Raw genomic sequence first — 13,475 nt, 5'->3', positions numbered from 1 at the left:
ATGAGGCTGTGAAAGAAAGGCCCAGAAAATCACAAGGATACCCATCCTCCCAGCTTCAGGGTATCTGTTTTCCATGTCCTTTGAGTTTCCTCTTTCTTCTTTCTTGGCAGAAGTTTTCTGCACCCAAAATCTAACTAGAACTTTACTTATAAATTTTATTAAATCTGTGCTTAACATCCATTTCCCTCATCATTTGCATGATGAATTGTATTGTTTCTTTTAGGAATGATACAAAATCCATTTGATTACTGGTAAGACCTGAGAATTCCTTTAATTTCAATAATCAGTTTCCGTACATATTAATCTGATGATCTGTGAAGACATACTAGGGATTCTGGTTTTGATTGAGTGCCCTCATACTTCAGTTTTATTCCAGTAACACTTTGATAATAAGTGTATTAGACAGAATTCAATCCTGAGACTTTATTGCCCAAATCATAGGCAATTTGTCCTATATAACTTTTTCTTATATTTAATTGAATGTCTTAAGATATGTTCTATTTAGTGACACCTCAAATTCATGAGCTCTATTTCATTTGTTTGTACATGATTGCATGCAATCATGCATATCCATGGAGTATATATATATTTCAGGGCACTGGATGTGCATATATGTATAGATACATGCAGAATGCAGAAGTCGATGTTGGATGCCTTTCTCTATAGTTCAACAGCTTTTTTTTTTTGAGTCAGAGTCACTCCTGGAATGTGGGTTCACAGAAAAGAAAGCTGGCTGACTAGTGAGCTCCAGTGATTTGCTTGTTCCCATCCCCTCCATAATGCTGAATAAAAAGGCACCTCTTTATGACTAGGTAAAAAGGCTCAGTGGTTCCTCCAGGGGACCCAAGTTGGGTTTCCAACACTCCATTAAGATACCTCACAACTGCCAGTAGCTCTTGCTACAAGTGTCCTCTTCTGGCCTCCAAAGACACCAGCACTGATGTATGCAAACCAACACACCAGAACAAAACACAGGGAAAAATGTTCATATAAATGCATATAATTAAATGTGAAATTAAATATCTTTTTTAAATGATGTGTGTTATTAGGTAATTGAGATACAAACAGAGATTGTCATGTTTGCCTAGCAAATGCTTACCAGAGGAGTCATTCAAAGGCCTTCATAGGCATCATTGTATTTTATAGCTAACACATGTATATGATCTGTATTATCCAAATGTCACCTTATTTTAAAACATTCACTTTCCACATTGAGCTGGAAACATGAGAAATAAAATATCTCTGCAAAGCACTATATGAGACAAATAATGAGAATTCAAATAAAAGTAGATTTTAAGAACCCAAATTAAGCAATTGTCTGAATTTCTAGGACCATTAACTAAATTCAGGCCCAAATATATTTTTAGAATAATTAATTTTATTATCACTCAGTGTAATTAGAGCTATGATCTTCAGTAAATATCTTTAATTCTGACATTTTTGTCTTGTTAGCATTTAGGTGTCTACTATTACTGTGATAAAAAAGAAATGCATGGTGCACAGAATATAAATTTGTTTATAATTTTATTTTGTATTGAACTGTTTCTTCTAAAATGGATGACTTGTTTTACATTTTTCATTTCAATTCACTTCTCTAAGAGTCTACTTAAACCATTTGCTAGACTGAAGCTCACTGATATCTTTAATTACAGAAGAACTCAAATAAAATTAGTGGAAATATTACAGTTCTTAATGTTCATCGTTTTCCAACAATGCAGGAGGACACAGATCACAATTACTACATATCTCGGATATATGGCCCAATGGATTCTGCCAGCCGAGATCTTTGGGTGAACATCGACCAAATGGAGAAAGACAAAGTGAAGATTCATGGGATACTGTCCAACACTCATCGGCAAGCAGCTGTAAGTACTTTGAAATCTAATGTTTCTTTTCTTCACAGCAAGAAACGTGCCCAATTAATATGTGGTCGGTTTCCAAGGACTCAGTGTTATGAGTAGCGTTTTCCCTGACGGTCTTGTCCCCAAACCAAGCCAGCCCCAAATAACACACAGGAAACTTTAATCTGTCCACCTGTATTGGCAGTTTGTCAGTCCCTTTTCTCTCTGTCCTGCAGACTGTCTGGCAGACTCTTCCATAAATCTGGAACACTGTAGCAATGTCCATCTTGTATCAACAGTCATTTTTCTGTGGGTCCTGCATGTCCAGTTTATACAGCATAAAGTCAAACAGTCCAGACAAGAACAGTATCTTGCCCAAATGGCTAGTCTTGCCATATTGAAAGCAAACTCCATAACAAGTTTCTTCGATGTCCATCTTCCTTTCTGATGAAGGTGGTATTGTCAGGAGCAGTTATGCTTCACTGTTAAGAAAAACCCTAAACTATTTTAAATGCCATATTCTATAGGTCTTTGAAAGGTTTGAAGAATGTCTATTATCTCAAATACATCTCTGTATATCTAGAAAACATAACTAACCTAACTCCAAGTTTTGACTATTATAGGTAACTATCTATAATCTGTACTAAATTATACATTTCTAAGTGAGCTATATAAATACAATATCTAAACAAGAGGAGAAATATACATATCACAAAATTGACCTTAAATTTGTATCAATAAATGAAAATCCATTCCAAAACAAAGTATTTATATCTATACCATAATCCCCTTTTTACCTTTAAAAAGATTGGTTGTGGTCATTCACCATTTATAACCAACCCTATTTAAATGAAAACAAACATTTATAAATAATATTTGGGAATTTCTGCATTGTTCTTTCCAAACTGCTTCCTGCTGGTAGGGGGCGCTGTCATGGGGATCCTAAGAAGATGAAGAAATCCTGGCTATAGTAATCTGAAAGGCTGCCTTGTCTCAGTCTGGAAGGAATCCACAGCTTTTCATTTTCTGTGAAAAAAAAAAAAAATAGAAATTCTTTTCTCCAGTGACCTGTCCTTAGATGTAAATTCTGGAGTCAAAGTATTTTTAAAATATATAAATTGGATTAATCCAGCAGCATTTATTTTAAGTTGTTGCTATTTCCTCAGCAGTAAAAGACAACAGAACAGCATATAGTGTGCAGACTCTTTTTGTCATCTCCATCTTTACGTGGCTTTTTTATTACTCTATTTCTTCTACTTCTATATTTTCATTACTTGAGACAGGGTTTCTCTGTGTAATTTTTTCTGTCCTGGAATTAACTCTGTATATCAGGTTTACTTTAAAATCACAGAGATCTGTTTTCCTCTGCCTCCAGAGTGCTGGAATTAAAGGCATGTGCCACCACACCCAACTACTCTCTTTTTATTATTCTTTTTTAAACCATTATATCCTGCTTCTTTTTCTCTCCCAACCCTACATATATTTTAAAACACACAGTAAACCTTTAGAGGTCTTTCTTAATCTGAATTTGTCTTTACTGTAAATCTTTATCTTTTTCTGGCCACGAGTCTTTTATCTGGTAAACAAAATTGCTAAAATGAAAGCCACAGCTGTATTAGCCACAGTCTATCTAAGATGGTGGCTGGTATTTTATCACCAGAACTGACAGCTGTGCTCACTGCCTTGGTCTATACTGCCATCCAGCAGCATGTTGCCGTCTTGGAGATGTGGTCACTGCCATTGCCAGCTCTAGTTGTTATCAGAGCTCTTTAAAAGCCTTGTTTTTTTTTTTTTTTTTTTTTTTTGCCGCTTATGCTGAGTCAGGAAATCTCCCTTAAAGGAGCAGCACAAGTTTCTGCTTGTCTTTAGCAAAATAGAGTCCAACTGAGAAAATGCTGCTATCAAGAACCCTTGCTTGTCTCTGTTCTTTTGTTTCTAAAACCCTTTCTTAAGCTTTTCTTCCACTTAAGTTTTAAGTGGAAGTTCTTAGTAGCCACGATGAAGGTGCCATTATATTATGAGTAGGTTTTTCCCTGCAGGTCTTGGCCCACTGCTGCACCGGCCCCAAATAATATACTGAGGCATCGTATTAGATATAATTCTGTTGGCCTGTTACTAGTTTCTCATCAGCTAGATCTGTCTTAAATATTAACCCATTTCTAAATATTTCCACATGGCCTCATCTTACTGGAGAGAGGGCCTGGACTTCTGTTCTCTCAAGTCTCTACATGCTGACTCCTCCTTACTACTTCCTCTCTCCTCCTTGTCTCCTACTCTTGCCTATCTTGCTTTCCTATTGGCCAACAGTATCATTTTCAGTTTATGCAACACTTTAACACTTGTTTGATTGTGAATAAAATCCCATACTTGTGTTTATTGTTTCTCATGTCAGGAAAATGTAACAAAATACAGTTGTGATTAGGACAACATGCACTGACCAAGTGACAGGCTTGAGGAAAGAAAGTGTATATAAGGGGGAGAAATAATACAGAAGGCACCAAATTGGTATATATGCCTGGGATCATTATCGACCATTGGCCACCCTTGGAGCAAGTAATTTATTCTGAAGCACTGTTTGAACACAAGTCTAGAAGCTTTGGAGTATAAGAGTTATTCACATAATATACTCCTACATGAAGCTACCACCAATTTCTGAGTCATTATACCAGAACATATGCTTAAATTAACTTTATGATTCAGATATTATTGGAAAGACCACCACAAACATATACCACCCCTTTACACAACTCTCACACACACTAAACAAAATAATTATAAAACTGAAATATAATTAATACCCAGTTGCTGAAGATAAGAAAGCTGAGTCCTGCGCAACCAGTAAGTCTACTTACAGTAAACTTGAGATGCTAAAATAGATAGTCAAACTAGCGACATTTGCTAAAATGTGTAAAAATTAAACATACAAGACTTCAGCATGTGAAGGGCTTTGTTCCTGAGCCTGGGTCCTGAGCTCCATCCTCTTCTGGGACCCACTTAGTAGAATAAAACCAAATCTTGAAAGTTGTCCTTTCACCTCCACACATTAAGCATGACACAAATTTGTCCACAAATATACATACATACAAGTAAATTATAAATAACTGTAAAAATTAATAATGCCTGATTCCAAGAGGTTTTTTGGTGATCATTTCATGGTAAAAGCTCATTTGGCACTTTAAATTTCCCTTGGTTTTACCAACATGGATAACAATGGGTACCTTGTTGCCCACTAAGCCCGGACACCCTTGATTCAATATGACTTGAAAACTAGGCACAATTAGTTTAAGTTTTAGATTGTTACTGTCATTATCTCTCCAAAAACAGAATCAGGAGTGTTCCTGGTAGTAGTTTCTTAGAGAGGCAGTGACTTCATATATGTTCATTATGAAAAGTATTGGTAATGACCTTTGCTGTGTATATGTGAAACTTCTCCTATTGCACATCACAGGAGACAATTAAATGAAAGATAATTATAATGATAAGCCACTGAATGTTCACCAGACTGAACATGATTTTTTGGCTTAGAAAAAAATAACTATCTCTTCTTGTTAAGTTCTGTAATCCCTTTTTTAAAAAATTATTATTTTATTTTTTTTCATATCCAGGAAATCCTAGGCAAGATGGCCAACCTTGAACTGATTTATTGTAAGATTTAGAATAGATCCTCCTAAGAAAGGGAAATGAAAAAGATAAGATTAAAACAAAGCCTAACTGGGATTTGTTACTTTTGTTAGTCTTCTGATTCCATTATAGTGCCAAATGGGGTAAAATACAGCTTCAGAAATTTGAGTGTTAGCATAATTTTTACATACAGATTCCATGAAGTGACCAGTCCACTGTTAGTTGTTGTGGGTAGTTTCTACTGTGAAATAAATCATTGTTCAAGTAGCTGACTTCTTGCTTGTGGAGATGGTAGCCAACTTTATTCTGTGCACTCCCAATTGTGAGGCAGATTCTGTGTCTTGCCTCTACTTAAGATTTTCTTCACATTAGGTTTGTTTGTCTTGTGACTTGTGGAAATCTCATTTCTGTAGACAATTACGTTCTCCTTGTTGTTCCTGTGCAGTTGTGTTAGTACTTTTAGCAATTTGGGCAGACCTGGGCTTCTCACTAAAACTTATCTGTTGTTCTATACATTCATTTTTACATGTTTTCCATTGCTAGGTGCCTTCCTTTATATAGTCTTCAATTATGATCTTGGCTTGCACATAAATTCATTTGCAACCAGGAACAGAAAATTAAAACAGAAAAACAAATTGTGACAATGTCAGAACTTTAATGTCAAAATTACGTTAAGCAGAGTGCATTAGTACATTAGTAAGGCCCCACTGCTTTCACCTCTCAGCACAAACACATATGTACACACATACATACACATGCATACTCTTATATATAAACACAAACATACACTGGCATATATGCCCATACAGGTACATGAGCACATAAATAAGCACACTTACATAAAGACGCAGAAACTCAAACACATGCCACACACACACACCTGAATAGGCACAAATATACACAGAAAATCATACATGAACACACACAGAGCTACAAATACACACACTAAGACACACAGGAACATACATATGTGCACACAAGCTTGGGCACACACAAAGAAGTGCACACACAGGCTCACATGAACACCTACTGGCACACACACAGGTACACAAGGCACACATGAACACACACAGGCACACATGAACACATACATACATACAGGTACACAAATGCATACACAAGAGTTCACACATAGGTACACATGCACACACAGAGCCACATACACAGACACACAAGGCACACACACACACACACGCACACACACACACACACACACACACACACACACACACAACTATTTTTCCTCTAGATTTTCCACAGAGCTTTGCTAATCTTCAAGAGAAAACAGGAAATGGAAGGCAGGAATGCACCTAAGGGAAGATTTCCTCATGTCTCTTAGACAATACTTGATGGAATGCTTACTGGCAATTTGGGTATAAGTGGAATTTAAATTTAAACCCTAAGGGAATTCATGTGGATTTCCCCAATCTTATCACCAATTTATGTAATTGAACTTTTTTTTTTTTGGCTAGGGAAAGACCCAGGGGCAGCTAACTAGTACTGTCGTGAGTAATCAGGATATAAAATGGGAAAGCCAAAAGCCTGAGCTTTCCTGAAGGTGCAATGCCCACCTGCTTCCTGATCCCCCAGACCTCTAGAGTGAAGGAGAGGAAGGGACAAGACAATGACTTGGAATCACAGTTTAATGAAAAGGTGCCCTACCAATGCCAGCATCTATAATTTTCACAATAGTTTAGATTCTTGGGTGTCTGTTCTAGAGAGAGAAGAAGGAGGCAGAAATAAATTAGATATTTTCCTGTACTCTTGCAATATTTCAGAACATAGTAAAACTTAGAAACCATTTAATTTGTGTTTCTCAAGACAAAACACTTTATTTCCTTCTTTCCTGCTCTTTGTTTTAAGTCATTATATACAGTATCTATGAAACACATATGCATGCTAGAATTTAATTTTGTGTGCCTTCAATGTCTTCCTTGTACATCTGTTTTTGCTACATTTCTTCAGTCATCATCACTAAAGATCTGTGTAAGGCAAATGCTAAAGACTAATTTTGCAGCTGACAGATTAAAGTAAGGAGACTGCCTTCCTAAATGTTGGAAAGTGAAAATTTCATACAAACCCATAGCATATGGCAAGCAATGAGGCAAACATTCTAGACAAATTTCTATCAGGTATTTGAGTACTTTTGTGCTTTATTTTAAGTCACACAGTTAGAAGGTAGCTGTTCTAGACATTTCTTATTGTAAGCCTAGAAGTCAGCCTGGACTTGTTTCTTCTTCTCTCTGTCAACCTTTCATACTCTGTAGCTCTGCAGATCTCTTCTATATTCCTGAATCTACATTCCTTAACACGATGCTGGATGCACATTTTGATTCAGCTGCCAAATATGTTAGAACTTGTCTGTTCTGAACCCACCAATGACATTCTCAATGGAAACTCAGAGAATCATCCCCATCTTAATGCAAGGCACCCAGGGTTAGAAATTGGAGACATTGTCTTCCGTGTTCATTTTCTGAGACTGACCTCTTCATACCTCAATTTTATAACTTGAAGGAAAGAGATAAAAATATCTGCCCACCTATCCTGTGTTATTGTGGGATTAAAAAAGAAATCATCATGAAAGGATACTGGGGACCTTAAAAGATTAGTTAATTTGTAGAATTTTGTTTTCAGAAAGATGATATATATATATATATATATATATATATATATATATATATATATATATCAAGAACCATCTGCCTGGCAATGAAGCTTGCTTGCTTACCCAGCATACAGAAAGCACTATGCTTTCACCCTAGAATTGTACAAATGGTGTGGTGAAGATAACTGCAATCCCAATATTGAAAAGTTGAATCAAGAGGATCAAAAATTGAAGGTTATCAATGGTTACATAATGATGCCAAGGGCAATATAAGATAGTAGGTCAAAAATTAAGAAATCAGTGTTAAAATCAAAACCTAAACTAAAATGGGGGCTGGACAGTGATTTAGAACATGTGTGGGTCTTGCAGAGGTCATTTCCTAACACCCACATCAAGAGGCTCACAGCAACTTATAACCCCTGTATCAGGGAATCTGATGCCTTCATTTGGCCTCTTCAGACACATGTATGCAAACATGAGCATCTCCCTCATACACACTCACATACATACATACATACATACATACATACATGCATGCATTCATGCATGCATTCATAATTGGAAGTAAAATAAATCTTTTTAAGAATAACAGGATCACAATAGTTGAAATTATTAAAACAAATTATTGACTATTGGAATATGGCAAGAAAGCATGTGTAAGGAGTAGCCTCAGTTTTGGGTACAGTTAGAACACAGGACTTTATGGCAAAGATACAGAGTACAATAGAGCGACAACACCTCTTCCTCAAGAACTTAAATTTAAATCCTATTTCTTACTAAAATGATACTGAGGTTTATAGTTAAATTGACTTAATGCCAGTCTTCCTGGAGGTGGGTCAGTGTGACCAGAAATCACAGGCATTTTATAGGAGGTTGCTTAGGCTGGCCAAAAGTCAAGGGGATGTGATAGGAAGTAGGAAAGGGGTAGCAGAAGTCACGGGGATTACCATAGGAGGTGATGCAAGGTGAGCAGACATCAGGGGGATATGATAGGAGATGAGAAACCTTGTAAAATATTGAAGGCAGGCTCAGGGTGAACTGACACCTCAAACCTTCTTGTTTTTGTTAAAGTTATGAAAATTCATAAATGGGCCTAGAAAAATATTCAGAAGTGTGACTAAAGACTGGATCCTGTTTACAGGATTGGGGAGGAGGAGGTGGGATCTTCAGACTCAAAGAGGGAACATATATTAAAATCATTCTTCTTCTTTTCTTTTCTTTCTTTCTTTCTTTTTTTTTTTTTTTTTTTTTTTTTTTTTTTTTTGCATGAAATTGAGTTCAAGGTATCATTCAGGGTATTTTGGATTAAAATTGAGTGGTGCAAAGACACCGAAGTCCCAGGTTTCATCTTAGTTCAAAAGGCAGTTTAGATGGGTCTAAATCTCTGTTCCAGGTGACCAGATAGAAAGACAGACAGGCCAAAAGCCTGACAGATTTGATAGTAGATGAATGGGAAGATGTATCAAATCAAAATGCGGGATCGATGAATTGATAGCTGTACTTGATAACGAAACTATAACATCAGTACTCGATTATCTCACCATGCTTCCTTTTACTGGGCAATTGTAAAAGTACTTTTGTCACAACTAAACAGACTGTGCCTTAATTTTTCTTTTCTCCTTTCTTTAATGGGAACATTGACATTTTGAGTGAGAAACATCAGCAGAATGGATTGCTTGGAGCCCCGCTCTTTTTACTCTATTTTTAATGTGGGTAAGGTTTATAATGAATCTAGATGGTTTCTCATCTGATGGTTGTTTCAAATTTTTAAATTTTCCTCCATGATTTATCTGACAGCTTGATGATATTTAATAGAAAAGAATGACCTGAAATCATTCCATTTTACAAAACTAATATAACTAGAATAGTGGTGGCCCACCATAATCCCCGAATTTAATAAACTTTTGCAGATAAGTATGGAGATATATGTTACTAGTAATTCACTTACTCTTCTTGCCTTCTCTGAGTGGGGACTCAAGCGAGACTAGAAGGAGCTTTAGATAGAAAGCCTGTAAGAAATCCACCATGGCCAATTTTATGTATTTTTTAAAAGGAAATCTTTGCTTTTCAAAATAAGAATTTGGCTTTATGACCTGAAGAGATAGCACTGCACTTAAGAGTACTTGCTATTCTTTCACAGATCCTAAATTTTGTTCTCTGCATCACATACCATAGCTTACAACCAGGTATAGCTCTGTTTATAGGGTATCAGAGGCCCTCTTCCAACTTCTCTGGGCATCTATGGACAAGTGGTTTACACATGTATATTCAGGCATACACATAAAATTAGAATACTTTTTTAAAATTAGATATTGAGTTTATATTTCATTTTAGTTAAATGTGCTTTCTACATTGATGTTTTTCAACGGAGTGGGTGGTGAGTAGGTTACTGTTTATAAAACTAAACAGAGTCATCAGAGACAGTCTAACATATCCTGTGTTAACTATGCTGTGTATAAAGAAATTTTAGATAGATATGTAGTCAACTTTTGAAAGTTCCAAATGAGATAAACATTACACATTTTTATTCAGTCCTCCTGATCTTTCATATTCATGACTACTGCTAAAGGGGATTCCCTCAACCATGTCTCAGGTGTGATCAATAAATCTCATCATTTTTCTACTTTTCATCATAGATTTACTTCTTCTTTATACTTTTGATCATTTTTCCTGATATGTCTTCCTGAGCCTTTGTAGATATTCAATGTTTAATTTTAGATAGCATACCATAAAACATTTACTCTTTCTGGGGTTATTAGATGATAAAATTTTATATGTGTCTTGTAGGGAAAAATTGAAGCAAAAGTTTAGCAAAATATGAATGGAATATGTTCATTAGGAGTAAACATCAGAGAAACACATATAAGTTCTGTTTCACCATGGGCTGAACTTCAGGTATGGGCTGGGAATTGTGTGTGGGAGGGGCTCATTTTTTTTATTGCATTTCTTGAAGTGTGTGTGAGTGGTGTGTGTGTGTGTGTGTGTGTGTGTGTGTGTGTGTGTGTGTGTGTGTGTGTGTGTGTGTAACTGTACCTGCCAGGCTATGCATACAGAGATGAGAAGATGTGTTGCCTAAGTTGATCTTTTCCTTCTCCCATGTTAGTCTTAGAGATCTAACTCAGGTCGTCAGGCTAGATATCACACACCTTTATTCACTGAGCCTTCTCATCAGCTCAGGTTGGGAAAACACTTTACACTGTAGACTGTAGTGAGATAGTTCTGTGGCACTGACCACGCCCATTGGGGGTGGAGCCAAGGGCATAGTGACCAGTGGAAGGAGGTCGGAGGGGGCCTGGAAAGGTGCTCTCTTTCTGGCGTGACTCGGACAGGAGAGGATCTGGTTGAATTTCCTGGTGTTCATCTGTCTAGGTTGTAAGTTATTTCTCCCTGAATAAACATCTATTCGGCCTATTTGTTTATCCTGATCCTTATTTAACGCGTTATCTGGTGTCAGAAGTGGGATTTACCTTGGTTTCGCCCAGGCAGCAGAAGCTGCCCCCACTCCCCCACCTACCCCAATGGGCAGGGTTTAACCAGGTGGACTCACCACAGCTTTGGGACATTTGCCTCTTCCTTACTGCAAAGGAGTATGCAAATATTTAACTTTAAAACAGTTAGCTTCCAAGGGTTGGAAATTGGTAACTTTATTTTCTTAAGGGAATAATGGAATCTACTGAGGATATGAAGGGCATTGTGGAGCTCTAAATGACACCCACAGAAATGTTCTGTTTGAGCATCACTGATGCAGGACTGGGTCAAACCTCTTTCCTGGTGTACTCAGGCAGAAACAGGGTCTCCAAGTCAGCACTTCAATACTTCCAGTGGAAAGTGACAAGGAATGTAACTTGGGCCACCTAAACATACTGAGGCAATATTATCCAGAAATCATTCTGCTTGTCATCTTACCCTTTTTTACATTTGCCAAAATTTCCTCTCAGCAATGGTTTAAGAGTTTTAAATACTAAAGTGCAGCATAGAGCCTCCCTATCCAAAATGAAATTCAAGAGACAAGACAATACCAACAAGACTGGACATTTGTGGGAACTGCAGGGCTTTAGCTCCCATCACTGAAGCCTGATCTGAGTTAAGGATTAGATGAAAGTCCATCTTAATGATCCAATGGGCTAACGTAATGAGTTATCTAAGTAATGTATTACATTACTTCAGAGAGTATGGTTGTGCAGTTATTTATAGGAGCATGGGCAAGTCAATGGCAGCTATATCACCAAAAGGGTATCCAGCATGAGTGACAATTCATGAAAATAGGAAGCCTGCAGTTCTCTGGGTAACTCTCAGGCATCTAGAGTGGATTTTTTCTACCTAGTTTCCCCACCACGAACAGTTGTTTAGTGTTTGTATAACCTTGGAAAGGGGCCTTGTTTAGTTTATTGATTTCAGGGACTTCTTAAGGCTTATGAGAAATTGGATTTATGTTTGTTGTTGTGTTGTTGTTTGGTTGGTCATTTTGTTTGTTTTTGAAATGGAGACGATATTAAATTGAAGTGCAGAGTATATTCAGTGGAGTCAAACATATATACACCTGAGTGAAAAACAATAGTTTTAGACACTTACCTGGAAACTCCTCTCCAACTTAGTACATTGTGGGCACACCAATGAGTATTTGTTGAGGTAGAGTAAACAAGATGTGGTCATAATTTCTTTAATCGCCAATTCTAAGGAGCCAGTGTATTTTTTCAAGTTTACATTGCATTTTCAAGAGTTTTTTCAAGTTTATGATGAGTGTTGCTCCATATGCAAGGTTAATTAAATGTTAGTTCACTATGAAAAAAAAAATGCTACAGATGTTAGAATGTTTAACTCTGAAAATCAATTGCTTTGCTGGAGTGTGCTTGTCAAAAGTCTAGCCAGTTCCCAGGTCTGTTTCTCCATATTGACTAGTTTTTACATGAACATTTTGACCTTTTAATAGGTTTCCAGTGATCTCAGTCACTGAATTCACAATCCATATCCTGTTGACCCATCCCATAATGTGATAATTGGTTAAAATATCACAATTTTCCAAATCCTATGCTGGATGAGTCATTAATTTTTCTGCATGCCACAGTATTTCATTTGTGATTGTTCAAGGATCATTTGTTGCCTGGAAGAAAGATCTACATTAAATCAAAATACATTTCCATTACTGGTATCTACCATACATGTCTCCCTATACTCTAAAGTTTCTTTAATATTTTCTTGTTGTACGACCCTTCCATATAATCGTTTCCTACTAACACAGCTGTACAATCCAGAATCACTAAGTAAAGGGATGCATTCTAATAAATCTGTTCTTAGGCCATGCAGTCAAGATTACAGAGGTTAAGTGTTAGGTATATAATATAGATATGTTAAGTAAGAGACCATTGTTTTATCTGTGGCTGTAAATGGCTGGAACATTCTAATACAAC

General features: G+C 36.7%; 1 protein-coding gene across 1 annotated transcript in view; it reads left to right on the top strand.

Moving 5' to 3' along the window:
- Positions 1-13,475, top strand: part of Plxdc2 (plexin domain containing 2) — a 405,252-nt gene that overhangs the window by 188,224 nt on the left and 203,553 nt on the right. Inside the window, exon 3 of the mRNA XM_051205738.1 lies at positions 1,719-1,865. Coding sequence (XP_051061695.1) covers positions 1,719-1,865 — 147 coding nt within the window. The remainder of the gene's footprint in view (positions 1-1,718; positions 1,866-13,475) is intronic.

Source organism: Phodopus roborovskii, unplaced genomic scaffold (assembly GCF_943737965.1).
Source record: "Phodopus roborovskii unplaced genomic scaffold, PHOROB, whole genome shotgun sequence".
Lineage (NCBI taxonomy): Eukaryota > Metazoa > Chordata > Mammalia > Rodentia > Cricetidae > Phodopus > Phodopus roborovskii.
Note: the sequence above shows the minus strand (reverse complement) of the source record. Positions and strands in the feature narration are given on the sequence as shown.